General features: G+C 38.9%; 1 protein-coding gene across 2 annotated transcripts; it reads left to right on the top strand.

Annotated features, from left to right (window-relative positions):
* The first annotated feature begins 8475 nt into the window (after positions 1-8475).
* LOC307131789 (uncharacterized protein) lies at positions 8476-17689 on the top strand. 2 transcript variants are annotated; one of them, XM_079825718.1, is made up of 2 exons: positions 8476-8823; positions 12576-17689. In XM_079825718.1, exons 1-2 carry the CDS (start codon positions 8739-8741, stop codon positions 13760-13762), a joined length of 1272 nt encoding a protein of 423 aa, XP_079681844.1. In that variant the 5' UTR covers positions 8476-8738; the 3' UTR covers positions 13763-17689. The 2 variants fall into 2 exon arrangements, with proteins under 2 accessions (XP_079681844.1, XP_079681845.1); XM_079825719.1 differs by having other exon boundaries at positions 8497-8526; positions 12576-13909.
* The last annotated feature ends 4099 nt before the right edge of the window (positions 17690-21788 follow it).

The raw sequence follows: 21788 nt of genomic DNA, 5'->3' as shown, positions 1-21788 counted from the left end.
TATTTTGGTCATAATTATTTTGCTCCGTCTGTGCGGTGGCGCTCATTTACTGAAGTCTGTTAAGTTCAGCGGAGACCCGCTTGCATCAGGCTCGTCCACTTCTGACAGCAAAATGCAAGGCGCAATGCGCCATATTGGGTGGTGGAGATTAGGATGATTTTAAGGGCCCTGGTCAGACCCTTTCGGTGCTATCAGGGACCTGCTCCCTCACCCCCCTCATCCCATAGCTAGGGGGCTCAGGAACTCCAGCATCGCCTCTGGCAAAATAGAAATATTTGCATGACCTCTAAATGAAATGTGAGTTATGCACTGAGGAAAACACCAATCCTCAAATGCATTAAACGGCACACGTATCTATCAGAGCATCCGACAAGGCAAGCCACGTTAAACTATGCACGTTAACTTATTTTGAAGACCTTAATATGAAGCATGTCTCATGTTCAGGACAAACTGGATTATGCACTTTCCCCACAACCGCTCACTCCACTATTTTTCAGATGTGCTTGCAATATCAAACTACTGTATATCGATATAAAGGTATTGCCTTATCCTATATCATTAAAAAATATATATCGATATATCCTAAAAACTTGATATACCACCCAGCCCAATGTCTCAGTAAGCAGACGTTACGGTTACACCCAATGAGTGACAGGAAGATTGAGTGGCATTTTATTGATATGAGATTGTTATTTTTACAGACTGTCGAAGGCTACAGAAAATAGAAGCAAAATGTATTGCTGCAATTCACAGAAACAACTGGAATCCAGGCAGCTGCAATTTTGTGTCATGCATGTTGAATGTTGGGGTAAAATCATACCCTAGGTTATGTATTGAGTTGTTGACTACTCATCAATTGGATATTTGGCATATTATATTCTGAGCCTTGTGTTCTACAAAGGAAGATTGCTTGTTAGCCAAGACAATATCAGGTTTAGATAGATGTAGTCGTCATTCCCGCTGTTAAATTATATACTACATTACACATAAAGAAGCCTTTAACGTGCATGTGAGAAATCATAATGGGGAAAAGCCTCTCACCTGCTCTCAGTGTGTTTCAAAGAGAAAATAACCCTCAAGAGTCACAAGAGAGTTCACACTGGAGAGAAACCTTTCACTTGCACTCAGTGTGGAAACAGATTCACAGAGAAAGGATGCCTTAAGATTCACATTACCTTTTGAATGCTCACATTGTGGGAAGCGTTTAAGATGTAAAGGAAATGAGCACGTGAGAATTCACACCGGATAAAAGCCTAACACTTGCCACCAGTGTGGAAAGAGTTTCGCTCTTAAAGGAGGGTATAATTTGCAAATGAGAACACACACTGAACCCTACCCTTGCAGTGTGTATGGGAAGAGTTTCATACTTAAATCAATACTTAAAGGCTTAGTTCACCCAAAAATGAAAATTAGCTCATGATTTACTCACCCTCAACATGATTTCCTTAAATTTCAAGAGTGTTTCAAGAATACTAATCTTGTCACATACTGTTTTTAGCCTGCTACAAGAAGTTTCAGGCAATTTCAGGTCCAGCCAGCGTGATTTCTTAGAACTTGACATACATTTTAAAGTAGTTTTTTGAAAGATTATCTTAACATTTTGTTTGTCATTTATCATATCACAGCAATCATTGTTAATTAAAAATAATTATGTGTTTAATTTATATAGCGCCTTTCCCAGGCTCAAGGATGCTTCACAAAAACAATGGAACAACAGTTATTTCAAAACATAAGCAGTTAAATGGACGGTAGACATTTGCCAAGTCCAAGACATTGCAATTGCATATCGCAATAACAGTGCAAACAGTAGAATACAAACAGAACCATAACACAGTATTACAGACAGCATAGAAAAGTGGGCAGTTGAAGCGTAAGCCAGGTGCATATGACTAATGGTACTTAAGGTAGCATTATGGCTGGTATACAGAGTTATGGAAGAATGTAATTCTCATTAGAGTTTCGTCTGTTCCTAGCGAATGATGCTCTTTTACAGTGTTCACATGGTTAAATGTGATGTATTTTTTTCAGGTTTGGAAAGGACTCACAAATCAGTTATCTAAGTGTGAGTTTCTAGATTAGAGCACAGTGTGGAAATATTATACATTTTCATTGTCAGTCAACTAAACTACAAAATCTGATTTAGGGTATGTTTACACTTGTGTAATTCGTGTAATCTTTGGTCCAGTCCAAAATAGAAAATTATACTTTTAGTCCTGGTTTTCTAAGCATTCACAATGCTATTTTTAACACCAAAGATAAAGATACAAAACAAAACATTAGGTAAATTCTGCGATGGAACTTGTCGAACATCCAAAATAATGCTGTGTGCTGGGCCAAATGCACTCGCTGTATGTACATATAATGATATATGACGGAGCTGACTAGCCTGGTCTTACCAGACTCTCGTACATTTCATTTGTATAGAGAGTCTGGCCACTCTCCATTGACAAGCGTTTACTTCCTTGAAAGCGGGTAATCTGTTGAAGTTTAAAACTATTGGATCTGCCCAGAGCCACTGTTTCTCACATGGAAGTCCGTAAAAATAACTGGAGATTGTGCACGCCACCTCAGTGATAAAAGCTAAAACTTGTGCATTCGGATTGTGATTTATTCACGGTGGAGGGGAGAGTTTTGTGATCGGGAACGCGCTGCTCACGTGGTCCGTAACATGATTGTATGCTGTAAATAAAATGTCATATGCTTGGTATGATACGAATAAATGATGCCGTAAATAATGGCCCAATTCAAATGTTTACGTGGTTTTATTCTTTTTATTTTTTGAGCGGTGATTAAATATATTGCTCTTGTAAATACTTGCCAGCATTTAAAGAAATACAAGTCTAGAAATGCATCCAAATCACAGCGAAGCGCAACCACACGGTGCTCTGCAGTGGTCAAAAAGGATATAAACAGTGAATTTTGAAATTCTATATTCTTGAAAACTCAGAGATGTGAATTCGGACAGAAATTAAATTACCACACGACCTGGTGTTTGTCTAAAACAGTAGGTAATTCGGCCAGGAATTTTTACGTGGGTGGGAGACGGACGGTAATAAAATCACTGACTAGCCCCTGTAAATGAAGACATTACCTTCCGACCGCACGAGAAACAATTACCTTCCGAATAGGGCTTCAACAAACTCCTTCACTCTAACGGAGCGAGCTAGAAAATCAAACTTTTCCCGAACCCTTTGGGGAGGAGGGCCACAACATCATGGCCACCAACAAAACTCAGCAAAGGTTGTTCTTCTGGATATTTGCCAGCGGTGCAACAACGGAATGAATGGCTTTGCTCGCATCTTTCTCCGCCGCCATTACTGAACTACAACTCAAACTAGCGCACGACATCAACCTCATCGTTCTCAGCCACTCCCTCTGTTCGCTGATTGGACCGGTAAAAATTTGTTCGGAGAAAACCTAAGAATATACCGCAATCCCAGACGGAGTACTGAAGGAAAATGAAAATTGAGCGTAGGAGATGTAGGAGGGCGGAGCCAGGCTAGGAGCTGACAGCTCACTTGGACCCTAGTTTTTTTGTGACAGTGCCATCTAGCCAACTGTACCCAACAGAGGAGACCTGTTTCAAACTTTTTCCACCTTATTTTTAACATACAGGCACGGCCATTATAAACAGTGGTGTCAAAAGTATTCACATTCCTTACTCAGATAAAAGTATAGATACTAGGGTTTAAAAAGACTTCTGTAAAAAAGCTTTTTACTCAAATAAAAGTGTAAAAGTACTGGTTTCAAAACTACTTAAAGTATAAAAGTAAAAGTAATGTTAAGAAAAAATGCCATTAAAGGTCCCATGGCATTAAATTTTCATTTTATGAGGTTTTTCAACATTAATATGAGATCCCCTAGCCTGAATATTGTCCCCAAGTGGATAGAAATGTTGATCGGTGTAAAACCGAGTTCTGGCTGTCTCTCTCTGCCTTTGAGAAAATGACAGGCCAGACGAGCCAATCCTGAAGTCTCCTGGTTTGACGTCCAAGCAGGAACGGTTAACTCCCTTTCCCCCGCCCAGAGAATCTGGCACGCCCATGCAAACGCTGGAGAGATCATTGATCATTGCTTGTGAATGAGTGAACGCTGGCAGTTTCTCAGTGTTTGGATGTACAAATGAAAACAGAAGTCTTTTTTCAGTTCCTTCTGATCTGTGATCAGTGATTTCTGGTGTGTAGCTAATTATTTATTATTCGTGCACACGCAGCTCTCTCTCTCCAGACAGAACGGTGTTTTCTATCTTGTGAGTCAGTGTTTTTGTACGTCCTCGTCGCGTCTATCTGTTCTAAAATGTGCATACAGTCATGAGTTTCTGCTCAACATCGGCAGAGTCAGATCTTTAGAGATAAACTTCACACACGCCGAAGCTCGGGCTGCACTGGCCGGTGGCCTTCAACATCCCCGACCCCCAGTACTGCATCTGGCCCACAGCGGAGGCACCAAACGCGGCGTGAGATTAAGCAGAAGGGGGGTAAGCGTGAGCATATCCGGGCTAGCCAGCCTAGCCCCACAATAAACTGGATTACATTCGATTACTGCTGTTGTGTCTTTGTTTGCGCTGTGTACTCAACGCGCGTCACTGACGCTTTTATTTTATTTTAAAAATAATGCTATTATCAACACTTACTTTTAACTCGTTCATCTCGCTGTAATGGTACATTGCATGTGTTACAAAGTTGGTAATAATGATGAAGACGGACTCGGTGTGACTGGGACTCGTGTTTATTCAGAACTCTCAGATACAAACACAATAAACTCGCGCTGACTGACAGTGCTCTCATAACTCAGTAGTTACTATAAATAACTTTGTTAGCAATCGCTGAGCTCCGTCTCTGGTACATTAGTGATGTCCGGTTCGCGAACGATCTTTCTTTTGAACCGGTTCTTTTTAGTGAACCGAATCAGTTCACCAAATCGGACTGAATCGTTCTAAACGTTCCGCGTCTCCAGTCAGCGCTGATCCATAATTTACTAAAGTTACTAACTTTCTGACATGAGTGACAGTCCCTCCGACTAGAAATAGACTAATAACCTGAAGTATATGCTGTAACTACAACAGTTCAGACATGCTGAGAACTGATGTGAAGTGAACTCAGGTCCATCCGTCTCTCTGGCAGCAGCTCGTGCCTCGTAGACCTCGTTAAACCACGCCCCCTCCGCTCATTTAAAATGCAAAGATGTCAGCCAATCACAACAGTGGGCGTTTTTACTGAAGTCTCACAGCAGACACGCCTCTTGAAGCAGGGCATTCAGCCACAGGGCAAACAGCAGTATAGAAAAAATGCCTTTTATTTCTAAATTATGACATTTTATGATGTAAAAGTCATACTAACAATATAAGTACACCTCAGGAAACATTATAAAATAATAGAAAAATGCCATGCCATGGGACCTTTAAGGACAAAAGCTTAGGCCGCGCCACAGAGGCCCTATAGTGCGCTACCCAACCTCCTCAGAAAAAACTAAAGGCCATGGCCATTTTTCTAAAGGCCATGGCATAATGACTATAATGTTATATTAAAATGTTGCTGTTGAAAAATTTGGGATGCACTTAGGCTACGTGTTTCAGCCGTATATATGCCCATTGAAAATTAATGCATTTTAGTACAATACAAATACATGAAAGAACCATATATGTGTACTACTGAGCATTACGTGATTTGTGACATGTGCAGGTGCGATGGATCGCGTACAAACCAATAGGGTGTCGGAATGGTATATGTTTATACTTCTCATCCAACCACAATCAAATACACTCTATCCGGATCGCGAATTATCTGGATAGTTTTTTATTTTTTTTACGATGACAAGCCGGAATGAAAACAAGCCGAAACGAAATAGGCGTAATGAGGCTATTTTTAAAATGTAAGGAGTAGAAGTAAAAAGTCGGCTGAAAAATAATTACTCCAGTAAAGTATAGATACCCAAAATTTCTACTTAAGTAAGGTAACAAAGTATTTGTACTTTGTTACTTGACACCTCTTTTTAAACCTAATTACTTAAATTAGTTGAAATATTTCAACAGGGCTACCAATGGGTAGGGGTTGGTTATGACAATATATCTATTAAACTTAAAGGGGTGGTAAAACACATTCTTATGAAGGCTTGATTGTGTTTGTGGGGTGCACTGTAACATGTGTTCATGCTTCGTTTAAAAAAAAATTGCATTATTTTTCATATATTTGACCTTTATTCTACATTGCTCGGTCCCTCCTTGTAAAACGGTCTGATGCTTTCCGGGTTGTATGAAGCCAGTCGCTCAAAAATACGCGATGGGCTCAGATTGGTTAGCTGGCCTAGTGTGTTGTGATTCGCTAACCAGTGCTTTATCGGAAAAGCAGTGCACGTTTATCGGAAAAGCCTTGCCCCTAACCTGGAGGCTGTGCTTTGGTCAGTATTAGAAACAATGGCGTCAATAAAACCACACCAATCTGAGCCCGAATCAGACCCAGAACATTTTAGTGAAGATGATCGAGCATAACCTGTTCATTCCTCAAGAGTAAAGACTGCGGATCTATAGTGATCGCTACTGAATGGCACTGTTGCTTTTGTATTTTTAGAACGATTATAGCCAAATATCTGTCGCAAGAACTAACCCAAAACGAACACTAAACATTGGCTTTTTATGAATGAGCATTTAACAGACTGGTTTGCAGAACAGCGTTGTCATCTGTTTACTTCCTTGCTACAACCTATTACAGGAAAACACATCGATGAAAAATAAATCAGACTTACAGGTTGTGGCCCGTAAACAGCTTCTGTTTGTAAATCCAGCTTTCAGGACAAGCCGAGGTGCAAATCCTGTATTGAACTCGCGAAGTTTGTGGAAGTTTTCCTCCGTGAAATCTGCTGCGGGAGCCCCGCACGCGTCGTGCATGATCCACACTGGCCGTGTTTCTCTCACGCAGCTGACGTTGTGCGATCCTGTATTGAACTCGCAAAGTTTGTGGAAGTTTTCCTCCGTGAGATGTGCAGCGGAAGCCCCGCGCGCGCCTGTTCCCCTCCGTCTCAAACACACATGTGCATAACATGTTGTATGTTAAACGCTCTGCAACGCACCCCCATCCCTATGAAGGCTGAACAAAGCAAGTACCCCAGACCTGCAATCCGGATGAAAATAACAGCGTTTCGTCGGCATTGCAGCGACACCACTCCAGCCTAACTATACCACAACAGCGCCGCGATACAAAATGGCCTCACCCCCCAAATGTAATATTCTCGGAGGAGGGGTTTATGTAAATATTGAGCCTGTTGATGTCACCAACCCTGGAGGAATGTGTGTAGTCGCCTGCTGGCCGTTTGCTGTAGTCCTTAGAAATTGATTTCTTTAAAAGCAAATATCTCCCTTTGCTTTAAACTTTGAACGTTGTAACTTTGCAGATGGTGTTTATGCTCAAGCAGCAACATTACACGCTAGCTAAAGTTAGAATAGTGAAATCGTGGTTTACCACCCCTTTAATCATTGCTAGGGTCCTACAACTGCAGTCCTAGAAATGTGGCCCTGAAAATGCAGCCTCCGGGTTTGCAGGCAGATGCTACTCCTTTTAGGGTTGCATCTTGTGACATCATGCCCTGTTTCTGGTTCCTTTGCATGTCTTTGGTCCATGTTGCGTTCACATTTCAGTCGAACCGCACCAGGGTTTGTTTGGAAGCGGAGCGAGACGCATCTTTTCAGCGGTCTTGGTCCGCTTGTTTGGTGCGCCTCAGGGTTCGGATTGCAGCGTTCACACTTATTCAAATGAACTGCACTAACATAGCAATCGCAGCAGAGTTCGTTTAATTTGAACCAAATCTGCCTCATATGAACACACCCTAATTTCTGATATTTGTAATATATGTAAATGTATGTAATAATGTACATACTGTAGCTATATATACCGGTTCTAATATAAACAATTCAATTATAGAACAAGTAACAAACATAGCATAACATTTAGTAGTACAAAACAATGTGTGGCATTACTTGGCTGCAGGGGATCCGAAAATTATATCATATTTTAAACATGTTCATGACTTTTTGTTTTTTTTTACAATTTCAGAGAAGACACAAAACAGTCAAATTCCACTATAAACACCTGAATTTACATAAGTTTGTTTCCTATAAATAAATAAATTTAATGTATTCAAGACCTTTGTTAACATTGTTTTCATAATATAACATATTTTCATATAAAATAGTAGCCTATTTAATCCTTACTAAATAAATTCTGCCAATTCCCTGCAAAAACTATATATAATTTTACATTCGCAAAACAAAAAGAGCATAAATCATCAATATCAGAGTATCTTGAAACTAATTATTTAACAGGGTAGATGGTATTAAACATTTTAAACTGTATTTCTTTAGTTGTATTATTAATACAATATTTAAAGGCAATTAACCAAGCTGTCTTCCTATTAATATTATTAATAATAGAGTTCCAGAAAATACCACGCCTTCGATATGACGCATCGCCAACGTGGCGTGACGTCATTAAAACATGGCGGCAGAGATGCTAAACATTCCAGCCGGAGATACAAGTAGGAAAATCAAGTTTCTGACTTTGAATGGAACTCTTCTTTATTCTATACTCTAAAGTGCGTACGTTATTTTAACTGCGCTATTACTTGTAGTGCCTAGTATTAGTATGCGAGTTGAAAGTCAGGCGTATGAACGGCAATATTCTTACTCTGAACGTAAACACACGCTTCGAAACAAACAGAAGCTGAAATCTGTGACATACTATTAAAATATGGCGTTTATTAAAGAGGAGATTCAAATCACAAGTTACCCAGAAGCAAGCAAAATGAAAAATGAAGATTCAAGGGATAAAATAGGTTGGTGACCGTTATTGATTCTTCATTAACGATTCCTGGTTATTATGAATATTAATGCTGCCTTCACGTGCTATCGGAAATTTGATAATTCCGATTTCTGAAGTCGTGATTACTCTGATTACTTATAGCTCATAGCATTCAAGTTTCAAAATGTGAGGGCGTTCATGTGCAATATTTACCTAGGAAACTCGTATTTACGATAATTCCGAGAGCACGTGAAAGCAGCATAAGTATGTAACAAAGTTTCAGGGAACTTGTGTCACTCAGTATGGGCTTGTTTGGGACCAAGTGATTGTCTATTGTTCATTAATTTAGCCTATATTTACCATAAATAGAGTATCAAATATTTGTTTCTTACAATAGCTTGTAACAGGTTTTAAGTTTAAAGATGATAGAATGGTAATTACTAGTGCTGTAGAAATTTCAAACCGTGTTACTTCTTGGGTTTCAACAATATTAAGGAATATATATAGGCCTATATAAAAAAAAAAAATATATATATATATATATATATGCGGTTGCAGCACAACATATGGGATGTAGCATAATATTAGGTTTTTGGAAATTAAAGTAGTTTTTTTAATTGTTAAATTGTACTTAAACATTTAGAATAGACAGACCAATATTAACGGGGTGGTATATGACAGGGGTTTTCAAACTTTATGATGCCAAGGACCCACAATATGATGAACCTTTTATGAGGGACCACCTTCCTAAAATCAATTTATATATTTTTATGTATGGAAAAACATTAAAAACTACTGTTCTATAAATAGTGTGACATTATAAATACTACATATTGTTTCCAAACTTAAATTGGCTATATTTTAAGGGATAGTTGACTCAAAAATGAAAATTATCCCATAATTTACTCACACTCAAGTCATCTTAGGTGTATATGACATTCTTCTTTCAGACGAATACAATCAGACTTGTAAAAAAAAATGTCCTGGCTCTCCCAAGCTTTATAATGGCAGTGAATTTGAAGCCCAAAAAAGTGCATCCATCCATCATAAAAGTGCCCCACACGGCTCCGGGGGTTAATAAAGGCATTCTGAAGTGAATCGATGGGTGTGTGTAAGAAAAATATCCATAATATTTAAAAATTCTGGAAAGTTTGTATACAGCAAGACACATTTAGATATGAAACAGTTAGAATGTTTGTTAGACTTTAACCATTTTTGTTTTATCTTTTTTATTCTCTGGAATTTTCTGGGGACCCCTTAGAACCTTCTGTTTGAAAACCCCTGGTATAAGACATAATGATGTATATATTGTTAATAACAGTTTTATGTCAGATAATAGTTTATCAAACATATCTGGGTCAATGACAAATAAGAGTGTCTAATGAAAAGGACATGTGTGCCAAGTTCTTGTGTTCGTATGTCCATTCTACAGGATTGGTTTCAAAGTCAGAGTCGCACACGCAAAAAAAAAAATATTTTTCCACAATTTTTGTATGTATGCAAATTGTATAATATCCAAGGTACACAGTAATTGTGCAGTTAATTCTCATATTGTTTTTTCAGAACGCTTTGGAATCTTTTTCCACTCCCCAAATTTGTCACTACCGAAACGCAATAATATATAATTTAATAAGAAGGGTTGTATTGACCTATTAAGATTTTGTTTACATTTACCTTGTTTTCACATGTAAATTAACTATTACAATTTTAACAATATTTCAAGTTTAATTTATGAGATTTATGAGACTGTTTCGGTAGTGACAATTTTAGATACTTTTGAGGCATGCTCTAAGATGCTAAGCAGCACATGGTTACCTTGCACAATTCTGAAGAGCTGCCCACACATTCAAACTCAATTTTATGGAAAAACGCCCCAAAAAGTTTGCTTAATTCCAGAAAAAAATGTGTTTGGTATATTTACCTCAATATGATTGGACCTTTCTATACTCACCATGTGCAAAAATTATTTCAATATTTTCACAAGTTGAAATTTAGAAGGGGGTTAGGGTTCGTGACAGCCACCTCCCATTTGAAAGTACCCATAATGATGATTTTATTTATATTTATTTATATATATATATATAGGCATGTGATGGTATCAAATTTTCATGTTGCGACTAATTGCTGAAGCTTTTATCATGGTATACGGTATTATCATGATATTGAAATAAGTTGAAATAATTAACTTAAAAGAACCGAACATTTAAATACAATAAAGCAATACACAAATATGTATAAAGTTAACAAATATTTAAAACAGAATAAAGTGCAAAAGAATTATAAAGAACAATAGGTAACACTTTACAATAAGGTCTCAATAGTTAATGCATTAACATTAACAAAGAGCGAATAGCTAAATTTTTACAGAAGTTATTATTCTTTGAAAACATTAGTTAAAAAAAGCAACTGTTAAGGCTGATTTATACTTCTGCGTCGGACCTACACCGTGTCCTCTTCGGCGCAAGTTACGCGTTGGTTTTCATTTATACTTCTGCGTTGTTGTCTGCGTCAATGTGCAATTCCACATGCAGACCGCTAGTAGGCAGTGTCCACGGGCATGTTGATGGTGTAACTCACAGTATCAAGGCAAAAGCCGAAGAAGAAGCAGCTTTTTTACATTGTCGGAGTATCAGCAGCCGTCATAGCGTCAGATAGCGGCTTTTCTTGCAGCTTGAGTTATTATTCTTTGAAAACATTAGTTAAAAAAAGCAACTGTTAAGGCTGATTTATACTTCTGCGTCGGACCTACGCCGTGTCCTCTTCGGCGCAAGTTACGCGTTGGTTTTCATTTATACTTCATTTATACTTCTGCGGAAACTAATATATATATAAGCTTACTGATATTTTAAATATTATTGTGGTTTTAAATAGATAATAGAAGGATCTTAGTAAACATCTAAGATTTGAATACTTAAAGGTCCCGTTTTTCGTGTTTTTTTGAAGCTTTGATTGTGTTTACAGTGTGCAATATAACATGTGTTCATGTTTCGCGTGTAAAAAAACACAGTATTTTTCACACAATTTACTTATCTGTATACCGCTGTTTTCACTGTCCTCAAAACGGCTTGAAAGATTTCCCTGTTCTATGAAGTCCCTCCTTCAGAAATACGTAACGAGTTCTGATTGTTCCAGCGGTTCCCGGGTTGTGATTCAACAGCAGCTTAGCGCACGCAGAGCGCACGTTACCGGAAAGGTCACGCCTCTTACCATAACGGGGATGCATGCGCTCAATGATCTCTTAAGTACAGCGTCCCTGGGAAAGCCAAACAAAGGTGACTTGACTCCGGGATGAAAATAACAGCGTCTCGACGACATGGCGACAAACAAACTATACGAACGCAACACTTACTATTCTCCACGCGGGAGCAACAAGACCACGCCCCCTTTTTCGTGTGTTCTTGTGGGCGGAGGTTAGTCGACATACTGCTCTACTGACGTAATTAAAGCAGGAAATACCAGGATGTAGTCCCAACCGGCCGTTCGCTGTAGGCTTTGAAAGGGAACTTCTGTTAAACAAAATATCTCGCTTGGCATTGAACTTTGAGCTTTATAATTTTACAGGTATTATAAATGCTCTAACAGCAACATTACACACTAACTAAAGTTTGAAAAATGGGATCACGAAGAACAGGACCTTTAAATGCTTTTTAAATGTGTTTTTGTTGTGGGACAGCAGTTTGCACCAGTTCTGTAGAATGGCCCATATAAAAATAGATACCGGGCTAATTTAATTTAAAATTTACTTTAAATTATATTTACAAGTTTATTTATTTCTTTATTTTTTAGATCTAATGGAACTCAGAGAGGAACGTCAAGAACTGAATGAAGTGGGGGAGAAGCATCAGGATCAGAAACCTCATCATTTCACAAGTGGAGAAAATGATACGAGCTGCTCGCAAACCGAACAGGATTCCTCCCAAACAATAACAGAAGCCAACAAATCTTTCGCCTGCCCTCAGTGTGGAAAGAGACTCACTACTAAAGGAAACCTGAAGGCACACGTGAGAATTCACACTGGAGGAAATCCTTTCAACTGCACTCAGTGTGAGAAGAGTTTCCAATTTAAAGGAAGACTTGAAATGCACATGAGAAGCCACACTGGAGAAAAGCCATTCACCTGCCCCCAGTGTGGAAACAGTTACCAATGCAAAACATACCTTAATAGGCACATGAGAATTCACGATGAAGAGAACCCTTTCACCTGTGTGCAGTGTGGAAAGAGTTTTACTGCAAGACAAAACTTTAGACGTCACATGAGAATTCACACCGGAGAAAGGCCTTTCACGTGCTCTCATTGTAGGAAGAGTTTCTCATGTGAACAATATCTTAAAAGGCACATGAAATTTCACAATGCAGAAAAGCCTTTCGCATGCTCCCAGTGTGGACAGAGTTTCACAGTGAAAGCGAGCCTCAAGTATCACATGTCGATCCACACTGGAGAGAAACCGTTCACGTGCCCTCAGTGTGGGAAGAGTTTTACACGTAGAGAAGCCTTCAAGACGCACTTGAGAATACATACTGGAGAAAAGCCGTACACATGCCATCACTGCGAGGAGGGTTTCATACATAAAGGAAGACTTGAGACGCACATGAGAATCCACACTGGAAAAAAGCCTTTCACGTGCCTCCATTGCGGGAATGGTTTCACGCGCAAAAGAACCTTTACTGCGCACATGAGAATTCATACAGGAGAGAAGCCGTTCATATGCCAACATTGTGGAGAGAGTTTCACACATAAAATAAGACTCAATACTCACATCAGAATCCACTCTGGAGAAAAGCCTTTCTCGTGCCAGCAGTGTAAGAAGAGTTTCACACAGGCGAGAGGTCTAAAAAAACACGTGTGCGCTCACTCGGTCTTGAATTATAATCAGATACCCCTTTACCACCAAGGCAGTTTGAGTGCTGGTTCGGAGCAGAGCCTAGTTTCAAATCGGTTCGTTGTCTTTCGACACCCAAAGCACCAGCTCTGAACCAGGAAAACTGGTTCTTAAGTAGCACCAAACATTGCTGGTCTTGAAGTAAGAACCGCTTGCGTCAGGGGCTGTGGGCGGGGTTACCGTGACCAACAAGATGAACATTAATTTGTGTCCACCATTTTTGAAATAGCAGCTAATCGAGCTAATAGCTGCTCGTTTGTAATTTCCATCTATACAAATTATGGCGAGCTGCACGAATGCGTTGGATTCGCTGTGTTTTGATGCCGAAGGATCGTAAAGCCACGTGCATCAATAGTTACGCAACGTTCGCCGTTGTTGATGGAAGGCTTGTTCGAGATGCTTTGTCGCTGTGCAGACCGATCGTCGTATGACATCAAAGTACAGCAAGAGCATGACTCCTGATGCTTTTGAATCTATCTTGCGGTACTTTGATATCATACGCTGAACGGTCTGCGCAGCCCCCGATGCATCTCGAACAAGCCGTGTGTGTTTCCCGCTTCCTCGCTAGTGTTGCTGAGAAAGATGAGACGTATACAGTGACGTAAGACTTGGCTCTGTGGTGGCTCTCTAGCATGTGGAAAGGCAAACCAGTTCTTAGAAGGCTCGTCAGTCGAACCAAGCACTGGCTCTGAACTAGCACCCGGTTCATGATGGTGGAAAAGGGGTAAGAGTGGCACGAATTTTGCTTTAGCGCCAGCCCTACAAACACACAGCTATTTTCATGAAAACGAGCCGTACTCGTGTTCACTTTGGGGAAAATAGTCCTAAAAACCATCAGAAAGCACATATTTGTGCTCATGTCTGCTTGGAATGCGGGATGGCCTTTTCTGCCACCAGTGATTTGGAACGGCACCAAAGAATCCATAAGGGAGAAAGACCTTTCAAGTGTTCATATTGTGAAAAGTGTTTCACACAGGCGGGAAGCCTGATAACAAGAGAGGCTGCATACCGGAGAGAAGCCATTCCACTGCACATCATGTGGCAAGAGTTTCAATCAGTCATGTACTCTAAAGATTCATGGAAAAATGCATTGCTCAGATTTGTCGCAGTGAGAAGATTGCATGTCGTCTGAGACGACATGTTGTGAATATGTTTGCTGTTGGGGATTACATTCATTCCCCCCTCAACAGTGATCAGTGGATGAATATTTGAATGCTACCGATCCCAATTCTGACGTGATGCTGCTTGAGTCATAGTCACATCGTGTGCGTTCATTGGCCGGAGGACAACTGGCCCCCTGACTGAGCCTGGTTTTTCCCCAAGGTTTTTTTTTTTTTCTCCATTTTGTCACCAGTTTGGATTCCTTGCCACTGTCGACTCTCATTTGCTTAGTTGGGGACACTTAAAGGGTAAGTTCACACAAAGATTAAAACTGTCATTAATTCCTCACCCTCATGTCGTTCCAAACCTGTAAGACCTTCATTCTTGTCTGGCTATCACCAGCCCAAGCTCAATCTTTTAAGATTAAACATTGGTCTGGGGAGTCTGCTCTGTATTTTCTACTGCACAAGAGCCGTGATCAACGGGCATAGTTCAAGTGACTCTGTATGCAATGTGATAGTCCTTCAACCAATCAGACCAATGATCCATTGCTTCGCTATCTGTCATCGTGTTAAACCCGCCAATAGCGCGCCAGGTGGATAAGCCAGTTTGTGATTGGTTCCTGCAAATTTGTAACAGAAGCATGATATAAATATGTACAGGTTTCCAGCCTGAGCTGCAGGGCGAAGTCAAATCGCCGGCAGATCGGGCTGGGTTTACCCAGTCTACCTTCGTTCATCTTCGCAACACAAAGATATTTTTTATGAAATCTGAGAGCTTTCTGACCCCTTTCCATAGAGAGCAATTTATTTACACTTTTAAGACACAGAAAGGTTGTAAAGACATCGTTAAAATAGTCCATGTGACTTAGGGCTGCTCGATTATGGAAAAAATCATAATCACGATTATTTTGGTCAATATTGAAATCACGATTATGTAACACGATTATTTCACATGACTTTGGGAATGTGTTGTATTTATTAAAAATACACCTTTCAACAATTCAATTGAAATTGTAACATTTGTTGTACTTTTTGAACTATTAAAATAAATAATATAACATATATTCGAATCAAAGTATAAAAGTATTCACGTAAAAATGATAACCACAAATAAATAAGATCAACAATATGGTTCGGCTATGCTTTTCATGTACGTCTAACATTAGTTTTACGGTACAGAAATGTATCAAATGTAAAATAACATTGCATATTTGAGTGCATAAATTAAAGATTAATCCTATTAAACTTCCAAAAGCTATTCAATCAAGAGCGGTGAGTGATGTCCTTGTCTTTTGTTGTTTGACATTAAACAGACAGCAGTAAAGGCTACTGCCCCTTTAAGACCTCGCATCTTCTTTATCGACTGTATAAAGTTCACTTAAGGCATATACAGACTATGTCTGCTAAGATACTCATCAAGATGGACATGTTGACATACGTTTTGTGTGAGTTTGTCCGTTTAAGAGCAAGACTTGAAAGAGAACTCAATATTTGCGCGCTGTGAGACGTGTGCGCGCTCTCGGATGAACGCACAGAGACACATTTTCTCACAGCGCGCGCGGCTTCTCATTCTAAACCTAAACCCTAAAGCACTAAACCCGGGTGATGACGGTGAAAACGACTGGTCATATTCGAAAATATGGCAGCACTCGCAATCTCGCATGCATTGAACAAAGTTTACAAAGAGAGAATTATTTGAAAAATATTAGGGGGAAAAAGGACGTTTACACGGCACCCCTGCTCTCGTCAGTTTTTGTTTCTTTATTAGATTGTCATAGGTCACTCTGTTTAATTTTCAAGTGGTTAAACAAATTCGTGGTGTTCCCTTGCGTTGCAGCCACTACCATGTAGGAAATCTTAGCATGTTTCTGCTCGTCGTCTGATTCCTCGAAGCCAAACTGTTCCCAGACAACGGAGTTGGTTTTGCCTTTTTTGCTCACCAAACGCTGCTGTAACTGCCCTCCTTCTGCCATCTTTACTCGCGCCGAGTTTTTAAATTCCAGCGGATGATATGCACACGACACTCACGATCTGAGAAAGTTTGTGGCTTCGGGAGGGGCGGATGTGCGCGTGCGCGTTTCATTCAGAACGCAAGGCAAAATAATCGTTTTTTCTCGATTGTACTATTTTGGTGATCGTTGGGAGGCAATATCGAAATCGAAATCGAAATTCGATTAATTGCACAGCCCTAATGTGACTGCATGATGTAGTGTAACAGTGCAGCACTTACCATTGGCCAACACTGTTCACATGAGCACCACGATGCATGCGCACGAGTCGCTCTCCTGTAGAAGCGCTGCACTGTAGTTAGAACACGGTGTTAGAGTCTGACACAGGCTAGAAGAAATCGTTAAAAAGTCGTTATTTTTGTTTGTTTTTGGCGCACAAAAAGTATTCTCGTCGCTTCATAACATTAAGGTTGAACCACTGTAGTCACATGGACTATTTTAACACTATTTTAAGATAATGTCTTTACTACTTTTCTGGGCCTTAATAGTGTTAATTAAATTGCTGTTTATGGAGGGGTCAGAAAGCTCTCAGATTTCATCAAAAAATATCTTAATTTGTGTCACAAAGATGAACGAAGGTCTTATGGGTTTGGAACGACATGAGGGTGAGGAATTAATGACAAAATATTTATTTTTGGGTGAACTAACCCTTTAATATTCAACAATATTATTGATCTGACTGTACTGACGTTGTTGTATCTGAACTGATCTAGGCGATGACATGATTTTTTGCAGAACTTCTTTATAGATGAAATGAAATAATTTAATAATTGATGATCTTTACAATGGAACTGACTTCAGCTGAACAACAGCCGAAATGCATCATTTTCCTGTTATCACTGTAAAGCTGCTTTGAAACAGTCTGTATTACATAACATGCTATATGAATAAAGGTGACTTGACTACTTCAGATCATATAAAATCTCTACAGCTAGCCAAATTAAAGACATGTGAAAATGATTCAGATCAGCATATCATATTTTACAGGACCCTCACAAAATTCCTAGAAATATTACAACTGAGAAAGAGAGGTGAATTCCCATGTTGACTCGAGCGTTGTGAGGCATGTAGTATGGTTTGTTTACGGCAAATTGTGCTATTGCGTTTTGTGATTATTTTGTATGAAATATTGAAGTTTATGCCAAGTGGCACTATGCATTGCTCTAAAAACGGGTTTTGTTCTGGCATGTTAAATAAATTAGCGTTTGACGAACACTCCGTGATTGTTTTTTTCTCATAGCAGCAGAACTTAAAATAATATTTGTCTTTTTTAGTTATATAGATATAATTAAGTGTAAAGCATACACACACAATAACAACAAAATGTTGTACTTTTGTAAAATAAAGAAAACAAAAATGCGCTTTCTGCCGTCTCTGTCTCATTTCTGGAGCGTGTTACAAAAATGAACCAAAACTTAACATATACATGCCTCAGCCACGATAAGAATGATAAATATTGAATGCTTCAAATGTGAAATTTAAATGAACCAATTCAAATAAAAACAAATATTCTTTATGTAATCCATATGAAACCAACAAGATGAAACGTTGATAGTGTGTGATGGATTCCCTATGAGGAAAGGACAAAGCATAAGAGTGAAATCTTACTCTATTGATGAATTGAAATTTTTCAAAATGTTCAGAATTTTGTACATTTTCATTTAAAGTTCATAATTATTCTATAAATGTTAGTTTAATAGCTGCATGAAATACCCATTGTGGTTCGTGATTTATTTTCATGAATAAAAAAAGGGTCAAATACTTTTTTCAGAAATGGCACACTGCTTGACACAAGGCGTTTCTCAATGTCAAGGAAGGATCCTCGGAAGCCAGAATTCCGAGGATGCTACGTCATCGACGTCCGTCGAAGGGCTGTTCCAATGTCGAGGATCCTCGGAATTTCAACCAAGGTCTGAGTCCTTCGTTCGAAAAATATGCCATATACAGGAAAGGATGCATACGAGTAGACTTCGCGCACTTAGCGTTCTCAAATCACCCACAATCCTATGCGCGCAGCTTTGCTATCTTGTTCAAAAAATACAAATTATCGGACGTTGGCAGAGTCGGAGCGTTAACGGGGCAATATGCTTTCAAGTGTAAGTATTTACGTTACCAAACATTTGTTATAACCGTAGTAAATATAAGTAAAGTTTAACTTGTAAATGCCAGTACAAATTACAACCGTATACAAATGACGTTATTGATGGCTAACGGACCTTTTCACTGACGTAATGAGGCTGACGTGCACTTGCTAGCCTGTTCCATTTGCCTGTTCTCCGAATGCTAAAGAGGAGCCTCGCCTCGCCTCTGAAGGAAGTGACTTGGAAGGATCAGTCCTGCAGAGGAAGGATCCTTGACATTGAGAAACACCTACAGTCTATGATATTATTTGCTGTTTTGTTGTTTGTTGAATTTTATGTAGCACATGTTTTTTTTTTTTTTTTAATTTCCCAAAAAAATCCCCCAAATAAAAGATTATGCCAAACACAGATTATACTACACAAATCTCATTATTTTAATGATATCTGGACAGTCGTATCATCCATTGAGTTTTTGACCTTATGCCCCCTAAAAGTTTAGAATTAAGTTTGGGGGGGGGGGGTGGGGTCAAATGATGAAATAACTGTTTTTCTCAACAACAACAAAAAAACAAAACATTTATAATGGGGCAGGGGGATGCTTTTTTTGGTGTGTGTTTTGTTCTCCTGGACTCTCAGTAGCTAATTGTTTCCTGTGTTTTCTTTCTGTTTTTTAAAGCATGTTTATATTTGTTGCCATAGTTACCCAAACTGCGTTACATCATGCTCTCATTGTTTCATTGTGTGGATCCACCTGCTTCTTGTTTAGCTCTCTAGTTACTCTGTGTATTTTTAACCCTCATTTGAGTTGTTCTCTGTCCGTTCGCATCAATGTTTAGTTGGTTGTAATTCCCCTGTTGTTTTTGCATTCTCCTGTGCTACTGCATGTTTTTATTTTATCTGAATTGTTAATAAAAGTTACTGCTTAGATCCTGCCTATGCAATAGTTCATTTAATAATGTATAGCCGTTATCAAAGGAAATCTCATGGGGCGACCTTTATCACCTATTAGAATGGCCAAGTCGCATTTCATATTGACAGAGGAATACGTGCTGGACATTCTCAGCCTCTGGCCAGCGGTGATAGCAGTATGAGTGAGGCATGTTCTAGTGACAATCATGACAGTAGCATTACAGGCTATAATTTGATCAGTTTGACTAAGAAAAATAAAGTTTGAATCTTATCAATGAGACCGAGTTTATTTACATACTAGCAAGCAAACTAATCTGTGAAGAACTAGATTGAAGCTCTCCACAGTTTAGTTCCAATGTCGTACACTGTAAAATCTAATAGCTTTCCTGACTCACATATACTTAGTAAACTTTACTCACTAATATAGAATACATACTTCTTACTAGGTTTTGTTGAGTTACAGTCAATTGCAGGGTGAAAATAACAGTTTACTCAATTGTTTGAGTGACGCTTACTTGAAACAAGCAAGTAGCAACAAAGGATGCAATGACGTTACTATACCAGTGAGAGGCAGCAGTGCATTAAAGCGTGCCTAATGTGCAGAAAAAACGAAGAAGAAGAAGTGGCACTTGTAAGAGCATGCGCAATAGAATCTGTACGTATCTCGGCCATCTCAGCGCCAATTTGAATTTTGCAGATGTGGAAAGACGTTGACAGGCTGCCTACGTTTTTATCCGGAGCTTTGTTGCAGTTTTGGGAGAAGATTAACAATAAGGTAAGTAATCAAGCGTGCAACTTTTGTGTGAATGTTTTTTTTTACTGTCTGTCGCTAATTTTTGCTGATATTCTTAATGTGTACCAAATAATTTTGATATTATTCATAAATGGTTTGACCTATTTTTTGCACATAAATCTATCAGGTGCCACAACGGTTCTTGTATTGTCTGAAAACTTATTTTAACTGTCCCAAATATAATATGTATTATGGTTTTCTATTTTACCATTTTCCCTAATGCATTATCCTCTGTTGGCATTGGTTTATAAATTATTAACATTACACATCTGTTGAAATGGCGCACATTTAAAGTTATATGTAACCTGCAGCTTATAGAGATTAAGTTTGTGATTATTTTTGACAATATTTGTGATTTCACTGTAGCACTATACTATTATTTTTGTGAGACAGCTTCTGGTTGAAGAAATGAGGAAAGTGAACCCTAGTGGAGCACTCATTGCATCAAAGATGGACCAGACCTTTTCAATGTGAAGACATGAGATTTGTGGATGCAGAAACTTCTGTGAAAACATTGATAGACTTTTACAGAGAGACAAGTAAGTACTTATTCCTTTTTCCACCATGAGAAACCGCATTCTCTTTAGGTTTGGCTTTAGAATTGGCCTGTAAGCCTTACCATGCATTAACAAATGTCCACACTGTCCCAAGTTGTTGTTTTTTCATGTGTTGTAGGTGTTTGCGGAGTTTAACAGGATAGTCACCACAGATCTGCAGAGTAAGTTTTATGGTGCTGTGGATCGCTACACACCACGCTTTGTCACAATGTTTAAGTCCAAGAAAGGAAGAGTTGGAGAGAAATTGGATGAGCTCATGCAGCAAATGAATACAGGGGTGAGTTTACTGCAGCCTTCATTTTGTTTATTATTCTGTGACAGAATTAATATAATTAGTGACAGAATTGAAATAACCAAACTTATTTTTACTGTAGCTTAAATGTTTCATGATCTTGAACTTGATCTCTTTTTTTTTTTTCCATCTACTTCCAGAAACAAGCAGATGTGACAGCAATGCACACTCTTGTGCTCCGGGGCTTACCTATCCTGCTTAGTGATGATGCCAGTAACTTATACAACACCTGCAACGTAAGTTCTCATTGTAAAAAAAAAAATATAAGGGTTACGTCTCCCAAAATGTTTTAATTGTCATCAATTGCACTTCTGTGCTCCACTGAAAGTTATTCAGTGATGTAAACTTTTCTCCAAAGAAAATAGTGTAATTTTA

This window comes from Gobio gobio (assembly GCF_949357685.1).
Source record: "Gobio gobio genome assembly, chromosome: 9".
NCBI classification, from domain to species: domain Eukaryota; kingdom Metazoa; phylum Chordata; class Actinopteri; order Cypriniformes; family Gobionidae; genus Gobio; species Gobio gobio.
The sequence above is the reverse complement of the archived record's forward strand: the minus strand, read 5'-3'. Positions and strand labels throughout refer to the sequence as shown.